The sequence below is a fragment of the Pygocentrus nattereri genome, chromosome 13 (assembly GCF_015220715.1).
Source record: "Pygocentrus nattereri isolate fPygNat1 chromosome 13, fPygNat1.pri, whole genome shotgun sequence".
Taxonomy (NCBI): domain Eukaryota; kingdom Metazoa; phylum Chordata; class Actinopteri; order Characiformes; family Serrasalmidae; genus Pygocentrus; species Pygocentrus nattereri.
Window position 1 is genome coordinate 27,511,230 of NC_051223.1, and position 21,997 is coordinate 27,533,226.

At 40.3% G+C, this 21,997-nt stretch overlaps 1 protein-coding gene across 21 annotated transcripts in view; it reads left to right on the plus strand.

Moving 5' to 3' along the window:
• The first annotated feature begins 804 nt into the window (after positions 1-804).
• nrxn1a (neurexin 1a) overlaps positions 805-21,997 on the plus strand; it is a 186,041-nt gene continuing 164,848 nt past the window's right edge. For 6 of the 21 annotated variants that reach the window (XM_037544104.1, XM_037544106.1, XM_037544114.1 and 3 more), the window contains exons 1-5: positions 806-1,226; positions 2,569-3,877; positions 9,859-9,876; positions 11,687-11,716; positions 12,479-12,490. In XM_037544104.1, coding sequence (XP_037400001.1) covers positions 3,166-3,877; positions 9,859-9,876; positions 11,687-11,716; positions 12,479-12,490 — 772 coding nt within the window. In that variant the 5' untranslated portion in view covers positions 806-1,226; positions 2,569-3,165. Of the gene's footprint in view, positions 1,227-2,568; positions 3,878-9,858; positions 9,877-11,686; positions 11,717-12,478; positions 12,491-21,997 lie in introns of all 21 variants that reach the window. The other 15 variants (XM_017703278.2, XM_017703303.2, XM_037544121.1 and 12 more) reach the window with 9 other exon arrangements.

Here is a 21,997-nt window from a genome sequence, read left to right on the forward strand (position 1 = left end):
ATTTATTGAGAAATGTTTCAAAACAACAGAATGTGATCACATCCAAAGCACACCACAGAGGGGGGAGAGGTTCCGCACTACAGTGACTAGAGAGTGTTTTTATAGCTGCTCACTCTCAAACACCACCAGCCTTTTGGAAACCAATTTTCTCTTCATAACTTTCTAATTCCAGACATTCACTGAGAAATGTTTAATAACTGTAGCATGTGATCACAGCCCATGCACACATCCTACACTATAGTGAATAGATATTGTTCATGTAAAAAGACAAGTGAAGCATGGATTGAGGTTCATATCTACCTCATTACAGTCACTTTACATTGTTCAACAGCTGCCATCAAGCGTTACTTTTGCTGGCCAGCCTTTTGGAAGCCAGTTATTCCCTCCATACCTTTCTTACACCAGACATTTATTGAGAAATGCTTGAAAACAACAGAATGTGATCACAACCAATGCAAATCACACACATTACTGTCTCTAAATATTGTTCTCATAGTAAGATCAAAGAAAGAGTGGGGTTCCATATGTTGTCCGTTCTGTTTATTAGCTGCTTTTGGTGCTCTGCTTCGAACACCACCAGCCTTCTGGAAATCAGCTGTGAAACCCTGACGCCACCATTTCTTTCCCTTCTGGTTTTTGTCAGCATGTGATCATGGTCAGTAAAGGTAACAGAAGCGTTGGCTGGCCGCGCCGTGCCTCTTCAGCACCTTGGAGAGCTCCGCGCTGCCCGGGCTGCTGCAGTCCCGCCCCGCCCCTCCCCGCCCGTCTCCGGCTAACGGAGAGGCCACGTGACGCCATGTCTCCGGGGCTGACGGTCCCTGGCAGAGCTCAGCTCACAAACACATCGCACCTTTTTTTCTCGCACCAAACAGGGAGCGACGTCCTTTTCGCTCTCTTTCTTTCTCCGCGCGACGACGTGAAGCGTTCCTCGCTGTAGTTTCTGCGCTAGAACGAATGGTTTCGTGATCAGCTTCACTAGTCTGCTGCTTCCATCTCTTAACCCGCTGGGACTTTTGTGGGATCTGCATAGGCGATTACATCTGATTTTTTTTTTCACTTTTCTTCTTCTCCCCACAACGATGCAGTGATTTTATTTTTATTTTTTTATTTTTTATTTTGCCAAACTAAAAACCTTCACAAACTAAGTCGATGCGGACGCCATCACCGAGATTCTTCAGTGAGGCTGGCCGATCAAGGGGGGACCACACGATGGTATTTCTCTCAAGGTAAAAAAACGCACTTCCATTTGACTCTCTTGGCTTTACGCGGCGTTGTTTGTGCCCTGCTGTGGTTTATGATTGAAGTCCCGTCTGTAGGCAGTGCCACACAGGTGAGACCTGTTTGTTTTAGTCTGGTATCGAACTGATATTGAGGTTTATGACTGGGCAGGTCCGTTTTTGTGCGGTCTGACGAGCTATTCGTGTCCTGATCGTGCTGTAGCCTACAGCAGCTCACCGATAGAGGCGTGCTGTGAGCTGGGCTTCTCTCTCACTCTGAGGAGGAAATGGCTGGTAATTGGCTAAGCTCTGCGCATCTGACTCATCCATCTACTGCACTGATCAAAGGCAAAAACGCTTACATTTCAGCATCTTCCTTAAGGCACTAGTAGTGTGGAAGAAATGAGTTGTCTCTAGGTAACTGTCATTTTTTTCCCACAGTGCAGTTCAGCGTCGGTCCACGGCTGTGGGGTAAACGGATCTGCTGTAATTCAGCTGGGGTGTCATCAAATATACCACTGCACTGCTGTTACTAGTCTACTGTTGATGTTATCCCGTCGTTATTGTTCTATATTGTACCACCTGAGTATAATGGCACATACCTGTGTTTTATGAGACCAGTCTGGCTTGGCTTAAAGGACGGAGTGGTTGGTTGTTTTTGACTGACAGACAGCCTGGGGGCTCCACAGCAGCGGGGCATTAATATTGAAACCTCTCTCTGCTCCAGTCTCTGTTTTGGGGGGTGCAGAGCAAAGGGAGAGAGAGAGAGCTAGATTTCCACTCACTCGCTCACTCCCACGTGTTGTGTCAAAGGGTGAGATCCTGTCCCAAGGGCTCGAGCTGGAAAAGATCCGCACACAGGCGCCTTTGATAGACCTGCTGTAGATAACTAACACTGCTGGCTGTACAGATTAGTTAAGCTGATGCAAAGCAAGTTCAGTGGTCGTGGACACAGATGTGGCATAAAGTATGCAAGAAACAGCGAGATTAAAGGTAAATCTCATTCTGTCCGCAACCTGAATGGTTTGAATGCATAAATGCATTGCTGTATGTGGGAGATACATACGATGACGCATTTGGGATTTGCCATATTGTGATTTGCTGCAATAGCTGTTATATTTCATCATTCTTTCCTATGTTTTAAAATCACTGCTATGTTTTCCTTGAGTAAAGCGAGATTAAACAGAAGCTTAATTTTAATTATTCTCTTATAGAAGTAAAGTAACAGAGCTAACCAGTAACAATGTTTAGTGATTGATGCCATTTTCTGGGCCTGTTTGCTGTGTTCTCTGTCTGCTTTGTCAACTTTTCCATACCAGAAATTAAGACACTTGTTTCTTGTTCTTTTCAGATTGTGGATCAATTTGTCAAAGTGGATGTGATTAGAAGGTTTGTGAGCACTGAAGGCCCTACACGGGCCTGCATATTAACACTACTCTGAGAAGGTTCTGTTTTTTTCCCCATTTTTTCTGTCCACCTGACACTTGGCCAACGCAATGACTATTAATTAAGCTACTCTGATGACCCGTGGTGGCCTAATTTGCTCAGACATTTCCTGTAAATACATGACTTTGTGTGATGGATACCTTGACAAACAAGCCCCACTGTAGCCCATTTAGATTCCATTGAAGGCCAACTGCCTAATTTTCTAGTAGCCTCTAGATTAGTATAGGTCCCTGGTGTATTTTTATGGTAAAAACATATGTGCACCTTTATTTGCTTGTTATCATTTCAGCTAGAAATGATCTTTGTTAAATATGATTAGACCATAGCACAAGACTTCCCTTTTCTGCACATGGAACAATGATTAAACAAAAATTACCCCAAATGTTTAGCTGCCCCGTCTGTCAGAGGGAAGTCATTTATATTTTAGGACTGGATAACTAAGATAAATTATCAATTATATAATTTTTTAAACTTAGTTTTACTCTAACCCTTTGAATTCACCATGAGCTTCTCCATGCGAAACGGCGCACATTTGATTTGGATAGGCCTACTGGTTTGTTGCTTGGTTGACATAGGGGCTAGCATGGAGTTCACTGGCGCTGAAGGTCAGTGGGCGAGGTTCCCCATGTGGAACGCCTGCTGCGAGAGCGAAATGAGTTTCAACATGAAAACAAAAAGCTCTCATGGACTCTTGGTGTATTTTGACGATGAGGGATTCTGCGACTTCTTGGAACTTCTCATCCACAACGGTAGACTCAGTTTGCGCTTCTCGATCTTCTGTGCTGAGCCCGCCACAGTGCTGTCCGACACTGCAGTCAACGACAGCCGCTGGCACGCGGTTACTGTGCGCAGGAATTTCAAAAACACTACACTAGTTGTGGACGACGAGATCAAGTGGGTGGAAGTGAAGTCTAAAAGAAGGGACATGACGGTTTTTAGTCCTTTGTTCTTAGGAGGGATACCTCCAGAACTGCGCTCTGTAGCCCTGCGCCTAACATCCGCCTCCATCAAAGACCAGGTCCCATACAAAGGATGGATAACTGATTTGAAGGTGAATGGCTCTGAGTCAGTGCTAATTGGTAGTGAGGGGATCAACAGCGACATTTGTGAAGCTGACCATGTTTGCCTGAATGGAGGAGTGTGCAGCATCGTCAATGATGAGCCCATCTGTGACTGCTCCGAAACCGGATTCCAGGGGAAAGACTGCAGTGAAGGTAAGAGGCCTGGATTCGTCGTCCCTGTTGTTAAAACTATTCAAATCTTTTATTTTCCCTGAAAAATAGCCCTTTCCTTGACTTTATTTATTTCTTTTCCTTTTTTGAACATTTGCACTAGTTCCTCAGAAAGAAGTGCATGCTACATCATGTCTGTTTCAGGCCTCTACCGTGGCCATGGGCCATGTTACATTACGTGATTAGATTAGCACTAGAAGCTGTTGTTTGCAGCAAAAAGCAACAGCACAGTGGAAAGTATAGGTTTTATTGCTACATTTTAGCCAGCTCTTCCAGAGCACCCACAAAAACATTCAGAACTGCAGGCTACAAGTCATCAAATTGATGATTAGGCACCTGTTCATGGAGTAAACCTTAGCTTTTGGTGGAAATATAGGATGAATCAGTATCATGTCCAAATGCATGTTGTGCATAAATCCTAAGAATTGTTGGTGCAGAAAAATATAAGCAGATGTGTCTGATTGAATGGGACTAACATTGTGGGTAGCCTATCTGAAGAAGACATCAGTCACTCCGGGCTAAAGCTTTCAGTTCTTCTCAGTGTCTTTAATATGTAACTATTCTGGTTGATTCCCAGTTTAACTTCCTCCATTGGTGTCAGACTCCACTGTTTTTAAGTTTGTTCCATCTTTTCCTTTTTTCTCCCTGATAATCCTCTCTGTGGACTGATTTCAACTGGATATTGATGGATTCTGTGTTGGTTAGGTCTCAGGCATACAAGATATAGTGTTGCCAAGGAAACTACATACCAACTGAGTAAACTGTGTCCTAGTAAAGCAGAATGGAGACTGTATATGCATTTTACAGACAGCTGTAATAGACTAGAGTAAGGTCTTCGTGTTACTGTATGTTTTTTTTATTGGTCTCTTAAGCAGGTCCTTGGAAGTTCATCAGCATATGCAACGGCAGGGTTCTTTTAATTAAGTATTATATCTTTGAGTCAGAGGGAGCATGCCTGTTGAGTTCTCTCTTCCCTTGATCACACAAAGTAGGATGACTTAAGCATGTTCAGGCTATAGTGCTAGTTACTGTGTGAGACATTGGGAAAGGCTCTCTATTTAATTCCTCAACTCATCTAAGGTGATTGACTCTTGTTTTGGGGATCCTGTATGATCATAGTTGTTTTTAGGTTTAGCATAATGGAAAATATTGACAATAGTATGGCCATTTTCTCTACTAATTGGGCGAGTATTTGTTGCTTGTTACTGATACAAAGACCTTATTTAATTTTAGAGATTTTATTTTTATTAAGTTTTATTTCAAAGCCATGAATTGAATGCAATTTTTTTAGTTAATGGCACACCCAGCATTGTCTGAAAATTCATATCATATCTCATTATAGATAGACTGGCTTTGAGGATATGTTTTATGCAAAGAGTTATAATAATAGTATGACTACAATGGTGGGTCTTTCCTTTCTTCCAGAAAGAAATAGGGATAGAATGACCACTCACGATGCATTATTCTTATTAAAATACTCTTAATGGCAGTGAAAATGACAGAAAGACGTTAAAGTTGAATGCCTCACATGAAATATATGTCAGCATAGAGTGTGTGTTTTAACAACTTCATGGCTTTTAGCTCCTCTTAGGCTGATTCTGTCTGTCCTTTGGTCATTAACACAAATCCAGAATGTGAGGTTCAAGCTGAGGAGGAAAAGGACACAGTTCTGCTTCTGCTTTCCATGGTGTGCAGTAACATTTGCTGTCAACCTCATGGGCGAAGTGATCCATCACGCCACCTTCTTGATTGGCCGGTTACATACACTTCAGCGAGGAAGGGGTGGCGTGTGGATTTAATGTGTCCGCTTTGAACGCACAAACGCTCCGTCACTCTCACGACAGGCAGTTGTGGTAATGACATTCTTTAGTGAAACAGGTGTGGTGATCGCAGTGGGAGAGGGAGGCCGCACTGCAGAGAATAACTATGTTACATGTAATGAGATACTTTTACACTGCTGGCATGGTGAGAGCAAGGCGTTTCCTGAGTGTTATTATGCTTTAACCTTTTTTCTACATTCAAGAGCCATAAAGGATTGCCACTCACCTGTAGCCCCTCCATGAGACTATAAGTGTGTAATACGTAAGGTGTTTGTTCTTTCAAGATGGCTGTTAGAGCACTACTTCGTTGGTATGCTTAGAGCATTTGGTTGAATAGTGAAATTGGTTTGCAGGGCTTATTTGTGTAGGCCAGAGCATTGATCGTGCAGCCGTGTTTAAATATCACTGTTGGTTTTACAGACAGAAAGGGTTTACAGAGGTATTATGTCACATTTGGGGCTGCATATGCTCTAGTTCTTTGGTTAAGCCCTTTGTGCTGCTTTGAAGATGGAGGGGTGTCTGTTCAACCCTCGCAGTGGGACCTGTGCAGTGGAAGAAGAACAGCAGATTTTTAGCATTGCTTGAATGTGCTTAGAAACTAGCTAAGGGCTGAATAGAGTGAAAGGAAATGATAAATATACTTTATATATTCACTGTATAGTGCAGAAGCGTCTAATGCTTCTAATGGATATCAATCAATCAGTCACATCTTCTCACACAGTTGTAATTCAAAAGACTGACTCACAGTGAATATTAAGGACATAGAAAGTGAGCTAGTGTTTGCAAACAAAAGCTAAATAAAACAAAATACCTGCTAACTCTAATCCACCTCAATTAATCTTACTCGTTATGGTCTTCACACGTTAGCCGATGATGTCCAAGAACAGTTGATTTCCGAAAGAGGGCTTGACGACCACTGAGTACATGCATGTTCATACTATATAAAGTACATGTTCAAGGTTGTATACATTTCCTGTCAACATTTCTAAAATAAAGAAAGGATTGAAGGATTTAGATAGATATAAAGAAAACAAATTGCGATACTGCCTGAGCCTATTAACATTAAATAAAAGGTCTGTTTTAACTGCATCTGTCAGAGGTTATTTACATGTTATTATCACACTCAATTAAAGGGTCAAGGATTTTTGCTTGATCTTCTGACCACTGTAATTTATAAGAGGCATTTCTCATGTTTATAATGAACCTCTATCTACCTCTATCTACCCTCTGTAATCTTTGATGATGAGTTGAACATGTGGATGGACTGCATATAAAGATCTAGCATTCCACATAATCTAAAACTCTTTCCAGATAGACTAAGCCCTCTAATCCGTCAGTGATGCAGATGAGACTGTACAGAAGACACTGTAAACAGCTCTATGTGGAGGATCTATTGGACTAGATTGGGTGAAGAGGATGAAAATCAGTCCAGTACAGCAGTAGCATTGCCTTAGTTTAGAGGAGTGATCTATAACCCTGGTCATGGAGAGCTACCTTCTTGCAGCGTTTAGTTCCAACCTGTATCCAAGAAGCTGCCCCACTCCTTACTCAACTCTCATTCATGTGATCCAGCCAATCAGGGGCTTGGGAAGAGGTTGATTAGCTGGAGCAGGTGAGGCAAACTGTGGTTGGAACTAGGCTCTGCAGGAAGGTAGCTCTCCAGGACCTGGGTTGGAGACCACTGGTTAGAAGGGCTGTAACTGTACTCTGGTCTTCTAGTATATGAATACTTCATATACCATTCACCTCCCTGAATGCTCTGAAAATATTCTTTTATGTACCTGTAATTCAATTAATTGCATGTTTATGGATTCTGCTTTATAACCCAACACATCTAGCAGCAATATGCAGACTAGCAATGGTTTCGAGCTGCTTATTTTCAGAAACAATTTTGACTAAATCTTTGTTGACAGTGACATCTTTAGTGACTTTGCCATAGCTGAATGCCTTGTACAGCAGAGCGTATACAGAGTGACCCCCCTCAGAGGGCTCTGTGCAGTATCTTTATCTCTATGCGTATGTGTGTGTGTGTGTGTGTTTGAGAATAACACACTCTGACGAACTGAAAAACTGCTATAAACGAGCAGCTGGAGCTGCAGCCCTGGTTGCACAGGGCTGTGTGAGAGCACGCGTCACATTGCGTTTGGCCCATGCCTGCTCAGGCCCATACTGGTGCCTTGTCCTCTACTGCTAGCTTTTATTCTCCAGCAAAAGCAGGGCACTGTGCACGGCCAGTGCTCAAAACAAGCCGTCAGCTTGATGAAAGCCTACATGTCCCTGGCTCTGCGTGGATTCTGCAGCATTAAAGAGAGGCTACATGATCCTGGTCTGTCAGTTAGGCCAGTGTAAATACAACTACAGCCCTACTAGACGGGCTCCAGTCTGTGTGCGCGTAGCCTTCCCAGTGCCTGCTTACGTCTCTCACACACACACAAATAGGATTAGCAATGTACTGGCATATACTGTAAGAGAGATAATGGCATCACTTACTAGTGTAGAGGCCGAGGGTGATTGTGAACATAAAATCAATAGTGGTAGGCTTGCTCTTCCTGAATGCTGCAGCAGCACACTGTTAGGAATAGCTGCCTGATATTTCTCAGTGTCATCAACTTAATTGGTTGCCAGCCCTCATATTTAGCAGTATTTTGTCCCAAATCTTTGTGTTTTCATTCATTGTAAAGAGATTATTCAATTGGCAGGGTACAAAGGTATTGCCCATTCTTCCGTAATCTGCCCAAGAGAGGACACAGTAGGAGTAGGCCTGCGATACATAATGCCATCACGCACTGCAACACTAACTGCATAATGTTGATTTGTCATTATTTCTGCCATGGCACGTTCTTTTTATGCTTTTTTTGTTTATTTGTTCATTCATTCATCAGCATTTTTGTTCTAGTCGCAGTTGTGGTGCATGCAATTTGTATTTGGTCCAGAGGAGCAGACTGCAGCGGTAAGTCTTGGGTCATTTTTCCCCTTGAGGTGCAAAACGACAGAGGTAGGACTGGATGCTTTAACATTTTAAGATAGAAAAGACGATTGTAGGAAGGACTTGGGTGTCAGGGGCTGCCAGGAAACGAGCTGGCCCAAGGAAAGAGAGGTGTGTGTGTTGAACGAAAGCATGAAAGGCTCATTTCTCAAGGTAATGTACTCTTTCTTTAGAGGAGGAAAACAGTAAATTCAGTGAAAATGAAAAAAGTCATATATTTTAACAATGACTGTATGGGATAATTAATCACATGCATATACATGTATTTCCTCAGGTACTGTACATTTCATTATAACTGAACTGACTGACTGATTTTCTGCTACGTCACCTGCTTTCTTTATTAAACACCTGCATGACTCACTTGTGTTCCCTTATTAGTTCTCTCAGCAATTAAAGACTGCAGAAGTGATTAAGAAAAGATATTGCCTTTGGTCTGTACCCTGCTCTAATACATCAAAACGTTTTTGATGTTGAATATTAGATGTAAGTTGCAACATAGACATTGAGACTAATTATATATTCGTGTTGTACTTAAAAGAAGGAAAACATTTTAATAACTATAGAAATATTAGTAATTAATCATCGCTCATTTCTCACTGTCTTCCATTTTGCTTCTAGTTATTTAACTGCCTGCATGTTTGTGCATGCTCTTTGAAATATCAGTTTTAATGTGTTTATCAGCCTCAGATTTGCTCATTAATTATAATGTGAAGGAAAATGTAAGTTCAACCAGGAAGACTTGGTCTTTGAACTGAATTTCAGCATTTGAATTGAAGCATGGTGGGCCACTGTGTTGTTCCGTTATAAGCTGGAGCTTCTTGGATGTAGAAGAAATGAGGGAACTTGAGGCTGTAATTGGGTAAGAAGCAGAAAAAATTAAGTCTCCCTGGTTGAACCTCTGTCGAGTTCCATACATTAGTGGGAAATTTGAATCTGGACTCTACTCAAAACTAGAAAAGCATATAGGAGACTTACAGGAAATGGAATCCTCTAGTCTTAGTCTCTCCATGGCAGCATTTGTTTTGGCTTAGGCATTTGCACGGAGTGATAAGACGCATGTAACCATGGTAGTCCTCAAGGTTGGGCCACCTTCCAGACTGCATGCCTCTTAATCAATGTCTTCCTCTTTCTCTCCACGCCTCGGCCGATCCTTCCAGAAGAGGCCTACGTTGGAGGTGGGTACACTTTTACCTACTCCCTTCAATTCTCATTCATCCTTTCCCCTTTGTCATGTACTTCTCTCTATTTTTCTAAATATCCCAACTGTATTTTTTGTTTTTCGGGGGCACAAGGACGGTAAGTAGAACCAAGCTTTTGCCTACTTGGGGCCTGGAACCATCTTTAAGGTTATTTACAAGGTGTACACCACAGGTAAAAGGTAAAATCATTTCTTCCAAAATGTTAGCTTATGTCCATTGCTTCTTAAAGCTGGTTGTTCAGAGTGCTCAGGGTTTGACATCTGTAATTTTCCAGCTAAACTTTGGAGCCATGATGAAAGCTGGTAAAAGGAGTCCCTGCTTAGAACATCAGAATATCAAATTCTACATCTTACAATGAAAGCAACAGCCACATTTCTCTCTCTCTCTTTCTCCCTCATACACACATTCACTCACTCAGGCTCTCTCACACATTCACACACAAAAAGACACACACTCACATGCTAATGCATGCAGTTGAAAATCGGCACACAGAAATTCAGAGGTAGCAAAATGCTGTCAATTTTCCCAAAATTGCGTTGTGTGCTTCAGGGACAGAGGGTAAGTACCGTGGACAAATCAGATTTTATATTCCTCACTGGTGGTTCAAATATGCAGGTTAGAGTGTAGGCAGGTAAAATACGTGCTCCACTGTAATTCATTCCTTTTGAGGTATTGTGTCTTTTATGTATGTAGGAAAGGGCATAGCTAAAAGCAGCTTGCGGGTGATATCTTGGTAAAGATGAAATGGGTAATGGGTCTTTTTTTCAGTTCCGTTCTAGTACATATACACTACATGTCCAAAGGTTTCTAGACAACCCTTCTAATTAGTGAATTCAGCTACTTAATGGTGCTGCCATTCAAGTATTCCATTTCACATACATTCAGTTGCACAGACACAGCTTGTATAATGTCAATAGAAAAGCACTGCTGATAGAATGGGAAGCTCTGGAGCAGCCGCACATGAGCATGAGGTCACTTTGTCTGGTGCCAAGCTTTGGCTCGAGGGGTATCTTTGGGGTAAGCTGGAGTGGTGTTTGTGATCCAGGACTACTCATACAACATCAATACCTGACCTCACTAATGCTCTTGTGGCCGAACGCAATCAAGTCTTTTTCTCATCAAAGTTCCAAATTTACTGTGAAGCCCTCCCAGTAGATCAGAGGGTATAAGTGCAGCAAAGGGGTCAAAGTCCCTAGACTACCCTAGATTTCAGCAAAAACATTGGATGAGCAGATGTCTACAAATTTATGGACACATAGTATAGTTATGTCAACTAGTAGTTTCATTTTTATTTTATCTTATTTTATTTTATTGAAATAACATTTTTGATTTGTCTACACTACTTTATAGGCATGTTTAAGTCTAATTTGCACATTCATATGTTTTTTCTGGTGTCCAGTCATGACAATCATGCTATTTGTCCCAATTATATCACCATATTTCTGGGAAAAGTTGTCCAGAAGGAGGACATGTTTGATCCATGACAACAACAAAATGATTTCTTTATAGATTTGTCATTTCAAGTGTGACAGATAAGTGTGACAGATAAAGCATTGCAACCACTGGGTTGAAGAAATGCTTTTTAACCCCCCCTCCTCACCCCCCAACACACCCCCAATCCTCCTCACCTCCTCCCCCCTTCTTTCCCCCCAAGTGTAACACCCCCCCCCCCCCTCGCCTCACACCACAGGCATCCTGTATTCAGAAGATGCCTGCGTGTCAATGTGACAGAAACCTTCCCATGATCCCGTTCTCTGTGCTGACTGTGCTCTTGTCTTCCCTTAAGGTCTTGCGCACCTGATGATGGGCGACCAAGGTATGGGTTTTATTCCTTTCTTACCCTTTTTGCCTCCATTACCCTCCACTCCCTCCTTCCTCCATCCTTCCTCTACCTCTCTCTCGCTCCTTGTGCTGAATCCTCCTCACATCCCCGTCACTGCTGGTAGGGATTTACTCGGGGCTGCTTTCTTTCCGGCTTGGCGCTGAATCAATGGATGGTTTGGTCTTTTTCCATTTATTTATTTATTTGATTTATTTATTTCTCTGCTTTCTTCTCTCTTCAAAATCATCAGCTGTGCTTCAATGCATCATGGTATTCCTTTCAGTTTAATATTGTTTTTTTTTCCTCTGTCAGTCATCCACAACTGATTGCTATTCCATTGTTGCTTGCCAACCTCATTTTCATACTGAGAAAAAAAAAAGCTTTGGATGGGCTGGAGATTGAAGGACATCTCTCAGGGGTTTGTTCATTCTTTTGTAAATGTGGTAGTCTGTATTCTCAGGATGCGAAACAGGAAAGCATTAGCTTTCTGTTCAATATTCATGCTTTCCGTCCATCTCCCGCGCCATAATGTCTTGGCATGTTCCCCGACAGGAAGCTTCCATCTCTTCTCCGCCTGCCTCCTCCCAACTATGCTCTTAATGCATGGAGCTAGTGCAGAAGTTAACCCTTCATATCCTTTCTCTGGATCTTACATAAGTTCATGACTCTTACTGTTGCCTCTTTCCTCTCCTTTGTATCCCCCCACTGTATCTCTCTGGAATTTCTCTTCACGGAACCATTATATCAATGTCATAGGTAAAAGTAAAGGTACATAATGTCTCTTCTTTCCGTTTGTTTTCCATAATTTGATGTTACACAGTATAACTTGCTCTTGCTGTAAGCTTTTCATGTATATTCCTGTATTTGTGGCTTTATACATGCATCTACACTTTATTGCGTGCTTCTGGGTATGTAAAGTCACACTGATTTTCTGTATGATGTGTGATGTCCTGAAAGTGTGCCCATTGGGCTGAAAGGTAGGTGCGTACTGCAGCGGAAATGTTTGCGGCTGAATGCACGAGCAAATACAAAATGGGGTTTCAATCAGCTTGGGGTAGGGTGAGGTTTCCCCCTTTGTTTTGGATAAAACAGAATAATAAACTCTGTGGAGGCACAGCAGAAGTTTGTTTACACTCACCACATAGAAGGCTATATAGTTATCTATAACCCCAGTTTAGCGATTACATGGTTATATTCTTGTGTAAAACTGCTTATTAAGTGTTACTCATGTTATGTTCAATGTTATCAAATACAAACTTTTAGGACAATGGTGAATGGATAGTCAGATGTTAAATGTTTTACAATTTAACCCCTGAAGTAGCAATTTATTTATAATTTATACAACTTTATCTCCAAAATGATAACTTTACAGAAAAAGCTAAAAAATTGTTCTTAACTTTTAGTGTAAGTAAATGTAAATGCCCTTTATTCCAGTTCCTTTTGGAGCATTTCTATTGGACCATGTATCATGAAATTTTTACACAGCTGCTCTTTTCAGAAAAATAAAAATAGAAAAATACTTGAGACTGTTTTGGATAGAAATAATTTTACATAATGCGTATATACTAGTTTAATAGCATCACATCAGTTATAAATAAGCATTACCAAGCAAAACATTTTACATCACTAAGAACATTTGAAAACTCAAATATGAATATGACTGAAACATTGCTTTGTCAAATCATCTCACATAAACAGGTAAGAGCGTCACCGTACATAAGTTTACCATTGTAATGTTTATTTGCATTTATAGAGCTTCCAGTTCCACCAGTTTTATCTTGTACATGAAACAAGACTTTATTTAGTGGTGTTAGTATTGCTGTTTGTCAATGAACTGCCATTTTGAAGAGCACTCTGAGGTCCTGCTGAGGTAAGTCTACAGCACATGCTCTGTTCCAGCTGGCAATCACTCACTGTGTGTGCTCTCCTCATAGCCACTGCATGCTGGAGCTCACTGCCTTTTACTGCACACCAGGGCTCAACACACATACACAGACACACACTCGCTTACACATGGCTAAATTTCTACATGTCATTTATATGGATGTGAGAGAATAAGAGGCCGTGCTAGGTGGAGCAGGTAGGTGCGCTTTATGTCTTTTCTTTGGGCTTCGCTGCTGCTCCTTATAGCTGGCTGGCCAGTGAAGGGGGTGACGCTCTTTTAAACTTCATGTTCTGGCCACTGGTCTGTCCTCAGTGTGCTTCTGCCCATGGGTGATGGAGGGGCTAAAAATAAGGCTTCTCTTAAAGCATCTGAATGCATTTTTGGAGGCGTTTATGGTTTTGCTCATTCCATTTACCATAGGAGATTGGTTCTCATCTGTCTGTAAAATTGAATGTAATGGTGCGTGTTGGGACTGACCCTGCTGGCTGGGTCATGCAGGCATTATCACATTATCAAATGAATTTTGCATTCTGTTTGTTTCTCTGGATATATGCGTTTGTGTGTGTGCATGCATGTGAATGAGTTTTGTATATTTGGACAGGGGCACGGTGGCAGGCAAAATAATTGTAACATGTTTTTTTGGGTAAGGGTTAAACTGTTTATAGCTAGAGTAGCATCTGTTTAATTACATATGTTCTATCATGTAAACTTCTGTAATTCAATTCCAACAATTATCCCACAAATTTAGCAATAATTTGAATGTAATTGAGTACAAGTGAACACATAATGAGAGATTCTGTCAGCATATCGTGCATATCCTGGTCTTAGTCTTCATCTGTACACCTTCAACCTTTGGCAAAATGTTGACCAAAAATGGACACATTATGATAACATATGTATTTCATTACATTTTTAATATTAGTTGTTCCTTGTGTGCTGAGCAAGGGTGTAGCTACAACCTTTAAATGGGATGGCCAGGTTATAGGGTAGATATATTATTAATTGGGGTATAAATGCATTAAATTACATACAAAGTGATGTATTTTTTTTCCTTGTACATAACTGAAGCATTTTCAGATTAGTCAAATATTATTTAAACACAATTGTTGCTATTACTGAAAGAAAAAAGTGTGTTATCATTTTAAGAGTTTAAAAGTAATTAATGTACACATCTGAGTCATGTGAATTCATACATTAAAGGTGCAATATGTAAGTTTTAAAGATTTGGAGACCTCCCTGGTGGAAATGTGTAATTGCAGGTAACATGCAGAAGAACATTTTGAAACATCAGGTGTGCTTCAGAACCCCTCTGATGAGTCCTGATGACTGCAAGTGCATGAAAAGAGCATTTAAAGAGAACTCAGTCAAAACTTGGTGAATGACATACCAGGATGTAAGTGAATTATCTGTTAGCGCTGTTAAATCTTCACCAGCAGATTTTTGCATTTGAGATCAAAGCATCGAGCCAGGTCTTCTTTTTAAATCTGAATGTGTGGCACTAAAGTATTAAGTCTAGTGACATTCAAAAAAAAAAAATAAAAAATACCACCAAATCTGACCTGACACCTCTGACTTTTAAATGACTATTTCAAGCTTTACAGGGTGACTCACAGCAACACACGCACACCATATTTTAGTGTTTTTTGTTTTTTTTTTGTTCTTACTCAGTAATGGTACTCTTCACATGCAGCTTTAAGTAGATAGTGTGGTTTAAGTATAAAATTTACGTAGACAAGCCATAGAAGTTATTTATTCAGGGTGTCCTCAATATTGGTTACATAGGAGTCTAATGATTAGAAGCCTAGTCAGATAGCACAGTATAATGGGCGAAAATGCTAACCGAACTTTAGCCAAAACATATTAGACTTAGCACTGTATTCACCTCAGATGGAATCTAGCCTAGAACACATGCATATATTTAGCTGCAAAAGGTAATTAGTTAACATAGCAAAAGATTACAGCTGATGAATGTTTGACAACACATCTTAAAATACTCACAGAGCATCGCTGTTGAAGAGACACAACACATATTAACTTGCCTGTTTGCCACAGTGAAATAAAGTTTACACTGGTAGCAGAGGGCTTAAAGGACAGCTTTTTTCCAGTTGACTGTCTTTCCATCACTGGGGCCAGAAAGGTGGATATGCTTCATGTTAGGATGGCAGTGCCAACACCTTGGCTGTTCTCTCTGGTTCTGGTCATCTGCAAAACTACAAACGTACAATGTGGCTGTTTAAATCAGAGTAAATTTTTTGTTTCATTTTAATTAGGAAATAAATGTATGTCTGATAACTGAAGACATGAAATGAAGGTTTAGTCCTATCCACTCCGTTTCTCTGAATGGAATATTTAAAGTTGAGATAAAGTTCTTAAGCAATAAAATTGGAAATGCTCATGTCTGCTCCTGAATCCCTCCGATTTCACATGCTTGTCCTCTTAGCATTCATAATGAAAGTTTTGGCTGGCTTAAGCCTGTTTTGACAATGAGTCCCAAAAGATTTGGATTTACAGAAACATTCCGTAAAAATGTTCAAAGACCAGTACACTCTCAGATTCAGTGTGTGGTTTAGTTTGGCACCAAGTCACAAAAACTTGGCTGTATAATTTTGCAATGTAGCGAGCTGGTGCAGATCTGAGGGAGGACATTTTTGGAGCTCAGTGCGTTATGATTTACTGCTGCTGCATTTCAGAGCTGGTTCGGGGTGAATGAGAGGTGTGCTGTTGCAGACCTGCCTGGGTCACCTGGTCCACTTTCCTCAGCATCCTTACTTACAGCTGGAGAAGTGCTCTCACAGTTCTTGGACCAAGTCACCTTCAATAGACTTATCAGCTTAAGTGTCTGCCCCCGGCCTTTGAATTCATGAAGCTTTATTTTTATGCAACATTAGGCGAACGGAAGACAAGCGCAAATTTGTGTTAAAATATGCACAGAGCAGCATAGATGAAGTGTGTGTCTGAGAGATTGCGCTTGTCTGCAAGCTGCACCTGTATTTCTATCGTTCTTATGCTAAGTTGCTCTGGGGAGGATAAAAGATGTGCAGTAATAAGGGTGACATGCAGAGGGTCGGCGGCTCTAATTGCTGCCATCGCAGACGCACTGGCTGTGAACCCGAAATGTCGCTCAAGGCGCTGTAAAGTAACATTCACAGGTGGCACTATGCTGTCTCCACAGCAGAATTCTTTAAGCCTAATTGACGTAGCACAGTAAGGAATGGCTACAGGTTTAGGATTTATGGCATATTTTCAGGACTGCACCCTCTGTATCTGTCTAAATGAGAAAGGTTCCTACAAATAACTGTTGAAAGTCTTTCAATTTCTCAACACTTTGTTCTCGCCATCAATTCCTGCTGCTATCTCATGACTACATGACTTTTGGAAATTCAGTTCGGTCCATACAGTCTGTATATGAACAGTTTTTAATTTTTGTGATTTTTTTTTGTGATGAAACCAATGTATTCCTATTTATAGACTATTCTACTGAATTAATTTAAACTGCAGCCTCATAGCAAGAAATTATTTTAAAGAAATGAATATTCAGACTTTAGATATAAGGATAAGTTATGTTATGATCTATTTAAACCTGAGATGTTAATCGAGCTAAGCTAAATAAATATAAAGTACTTTCTACTTAGGTGGCTATCCCAAACCCTAAAATGTGTGAATATATCCATCCATCCATCCATTTTCTAAGCCGCTTCTCCGTCAGGGTCGCGGGGGGATGCTGGAGCCTATCCCAGCAGTCTTCAGGCGGAAGGCAGGATACACCCTGGACAGATCGCCAGTCTATCGCAGGGCAGACAGACAGACACTCACACCTACGGGCAATTTAGCACGTCCAGTTGACCTGACTGCATGTCTTTGGACTGTGGGAGGAAACTGGAGAACCCAGAGGAAACCCACGCAGACACGGGGAGAACATGCAAACTCCTATATATATATATATATATATATATATATATATATATATATATATATATACACACACACACACACACACACACACACACATATATATATATATATATATATATATATATATATATATATATATATGTGTGTGTGTGTGTGTGTGTGTGTGTATGTGTGTGTGTGTGTTTTACAAAAGATTATTTTTAATTTCTTTTAAAGGAAAGTTGAAAGATTTAGATTTATCATAATTTCCTTTCAAAAATTGCTGGCCCTGGTGTTCATGTCACTACCGTAACACAGAGTTGTAGTCCATAGATAAAGCCTTATTTTAGCCACACCCCTGCCTTTTAGAGTGGGAAGTGAGTCTGCATCGTTGCACCACATAGTGAGCAGTTAAATTCTATTGTTTTGAAGTAAATGTGTCTGAAAATCAGTGTATAACATTAAGAATTGTCACCACTGAAACAGATATTTTCATAATCAAACAAACTTTTATATTTCAATAAAATATCATGATTTTATATGTGTGTGTCTGTTCAAAGCTGGCTAGCATTGTTGAATTTGGCTAAAAATTTGCCAAAATTGTCACTGATGGAAAAGTCACTTCTGGAACATTTCAATATGTATTATTACAAATGTGTTAATAGTGACAGTTTTGGAGGCATTACTATTTTGAGTAACAAAATGGATCAATCATTTATTTTAGTAAAATAAACATAATTAAGTCATAAGGTCATTCGAAGCAAAAGTATTTTAGTATAAAGTGTAAGTCAGTCAAAAGAAAGATCTGAACTTTGACTTTGGACTAGTTTTGAAGAGTTATCCATGTACACATTTTCTGCTTGCAGTAGTTTGGCCCGCGCAATCACACTGAAGTTATAAAGAATGTTTCAGCCCAGACTGCTTTAAGGATAAGGCACAATACATCACTGCCAATCAGAAAATGTCATTTATAGCTTGTATAATTCTAAGGAATAAAGAGGTTGGAAATGGTTATTGTAAATTAATTATGTCTGTTTTCGGTTCATAAAGCCACACAAACATAAAAATGTAGGATATGAGACTTTTAACCAATTATCTTGTAAAGCTCAGCTGATTACCAATAGTATTAAGGTATTATTAGGCCCAGGATTAGGTGATGATTAGGATTAGAGTTAGGGTTATGTTTATGGTTAGAAGGACTGTTATATTTAAAGTTTGAGAAAGATTAAACTGAATTGAATAGATATTTAGTTTACAGTTACAGTGGAACACACAAATTAACTGTTAGTAACATTTTTTTATGTTACCATTTTCATGAGGTAATACTAGAATTCATTATCTAAGATACCTAAATTTTACCTAAATTTGTGCATTGGAGATCCTTTTGTGCTCTCCCGACACCACCGTTCACTTGTGCTGCCGATCCAAATGGACCTGATTATGGAAGAGAGGAGAAGAAAGCCTGGTTAGACGTGTTGATCAATACGTATTTAAAATCCCATTATGTCAGCCGTTGCACCACAGATGCCTTGTTAATGTAATTACAGAGGCGATCTGAGGGGAAACAGCCCCTTAAATTACTGCAACACCAAGTCTTTGCTTACTTTCCAGTGGCAGATCCATTCATATGTGCGCTGTAATGCATCACGTCGAATGGACAGGACAAATGTCAACAAAAGGTGGTGGACTAGAAGTGCATATAAGCAAAGGCTTTAACTTTCCAAACACAGCAAGATAGAAACAAATATATAAATCTTAATGATCTGTTATGTCGTTTTGGGGAAAAAAATCACCAAAGGTTCATAGCTTCATGGTGTGACTTTGGTTAGACCAATAATTTGACCATTTTACATATAGTTTGAGAAAGTGCTGACTGAACCAGTTTTGATCTAATCTTAGTATAAGCTGCGCAAGGGCACAAATTCCAGTTCTAAAGCACTTTAAAGCACTGCAGTCTCCTCACAGCTGTTCATCAATCACACATCTAGCTCCTCACCATGCCCCCATTATTCACCGCTCATTCACAGCAAAGTTCAAAGACATTCTACAGGGAGAGGGGCAACGTTAAAAGCCTGCTGCCAAATGAAAGCCTTGTTGCTTAGCTTAAGCAAGCTGAGTGAGCCAAAAAGAAGAATTTCTTTTTTTTTCTTTTTTTTTTTGAGTGCAAACTGGAGTGCATTGTGCCATCTATTACTGCCTTTGGAACCTCCATTTCCATATCTCCAAAAAGCCAGTCCTGTGCTACACCTTATCTCAAATTGGTTACCTATTTCAATCAGCCACATAGTTCCAGTTAGAATCAATCTGGATCATATTTCACTTGAAATATATAAATATGTGCAATAGAAAGATTATGACATCAGTGTCAAGTGGTTTAAAAGCTGCCTTTTTGTAACTGATGTCTGCTTTGCCTGATGCTCTTCCTCTCAACAGGCTCTATTGCTGGAAGCAGATTAGCAGACATTTACGTGGTTTAGAGGTCAGTGCGTCTTGACCATTACTGAGACACTCTTCAAGTGTACTCGTCTGCAAAATCCTCCAGGCTCTAAAAACAGACTTGGTTCATGGAGCTGAAATAATGGATGCTCAAGTGGTATAATACTTTGCATCATCTGAAATAGGAGCATACAGTAAAAGACGGATAGCTTGTGGCAGTGATTGTTTTCTGACGCTCTGTCTGTTAGAGCAACGCTTAATTCAGGAGAGTTCTCATTTTCTTGAGTTCATTGCTATGAGTGACCCCATCAAAGCAGCAGCTAGACAGGCCTGGGTGTCCAGTAAAGGTCTTTAGAGGGCCAGGCAGCAACAGGACTGAAATGGCTTCACTGACACCATTTATGTAAGGCTGATCATTGTTAATGAAATGATTTTCTCATTAAATTCCCATAATCAAATTAAAAAGTAATCAGCAGATGTCATTCTGAGGTTTTTGGATTGGGGTTCTCATTTGAGTAGATGTAATGATTTCCTGATAGGTCAGACTGGCCGCCGTGGGACACTTTGGTCTCAAATGCCATTATGCCAGACCAATTCTAAATGTATTATAGACCACTCATAAATGGATTTGAATTGAACACTGACATCAACAGCCTCTTTTTGAAAAAATTCCAATGTGAATGTGTGGTGTTATTTCCAGAGCTGATATTTATTAATAATAGACAATTAAAAAGCGGGAAAACATTGTGTGATACTTGGATTCGGACCAAGTTATTGACAAGCCTTCAGCAGTAATGATGTCCATAAATTGGAATGCATTTTAAGTTATGGTATGACATGCTCTACTTTTCTTCTATCAGTTTTAATTCTGCCTCATACAGAGTGGTGTATGACCAGCTGTCCAAACTGATTTATTTTCATTTAATCATCAAAGTCTGTCTCTGGTTCATTCCATAGATTTTCCAGAGGAAAATGAAGCATATCATTAAGCAGCCTTTGAGAGGGAAAAAACGCCTAATAGAGAAAATACTGTTTCTTTTCACAACCATGCAACTGTAGCTATAGTTTCATTGTCTTATGTAGGCCATTGAAAATGGAAGGCCTAATTGGCTGGAATGATAATCTTTGCTGGCAGGTTTTTTGCCATCAGGTCAGGTTATCTTGAAACACCCTCCAGGCTTGAGTGTGCTTGGAATCATTGTGGTGGTCTGACTGCCAGAATGTCATGACTATTGTTGGCAGGTGGGTTCTATCCTTGGCCACCGCTCTGCATGTTCGCCATCACATGAATAATAGTTGAGCTGAAGGCTAGTATTAGCTCCAGGAGGAGATTTAGGATATCACACCTGTGGTTGCTTAACTGGTTGAACTGTGTCACTTGTGCTCAATTTCTAGCTGGCAGCTTCTTCCTGTGATCACCTAATTTGTTGAACACCATTGCTTGTACTTAAAAGCAATTGGTAGCTTGGAGCCTCCCTGCAGCACTTGACTAACAGACTCACTTTGTCTCTCAGACAGACTCTAAGTGCGCTTAGAGTCCCAAAGAAGATCCATTGGCAGTTCTGTGATTCTGCTGGTTACACCATATGACAAGAAGGAAAATTGAGCTGCTGCTTTTGAGCTCTTTGTTAACCATTTGAATTAAAAGTCAGCACAAACCTTAGAAAAAGCAAAAAAAAGGAATTAAAGGGAAACCATTGACAACACAGATCAATAGAAAACAGAATAGAAGTTGAATCGATGTGCTGCAATCGATGGGGGATAGTGGCTGTGGTGATGGAGAAGTGTATCTAAAGCCGGTGGTGGGGGGGGTTGGCATCCAGCATCAACACTTTAGCTCAGCTTGCATGTCTCTTTCAATTTCAGCACGAGTAAGTCCGACCTTGGTTATTCTATATCAGCATAAATCTCCCTCGAGTGCAGCAGACAGTATCTCATTCCCTGACTTGTCGTTTATCTTCACAGAGTATTGTTTGTTATCAGGCAAATTGTCAAGACTTGTATTTTTTTATATTGTTTTATAACAATAAAAAGTACAGTAGTGTGATTTATTATTGTTGCAG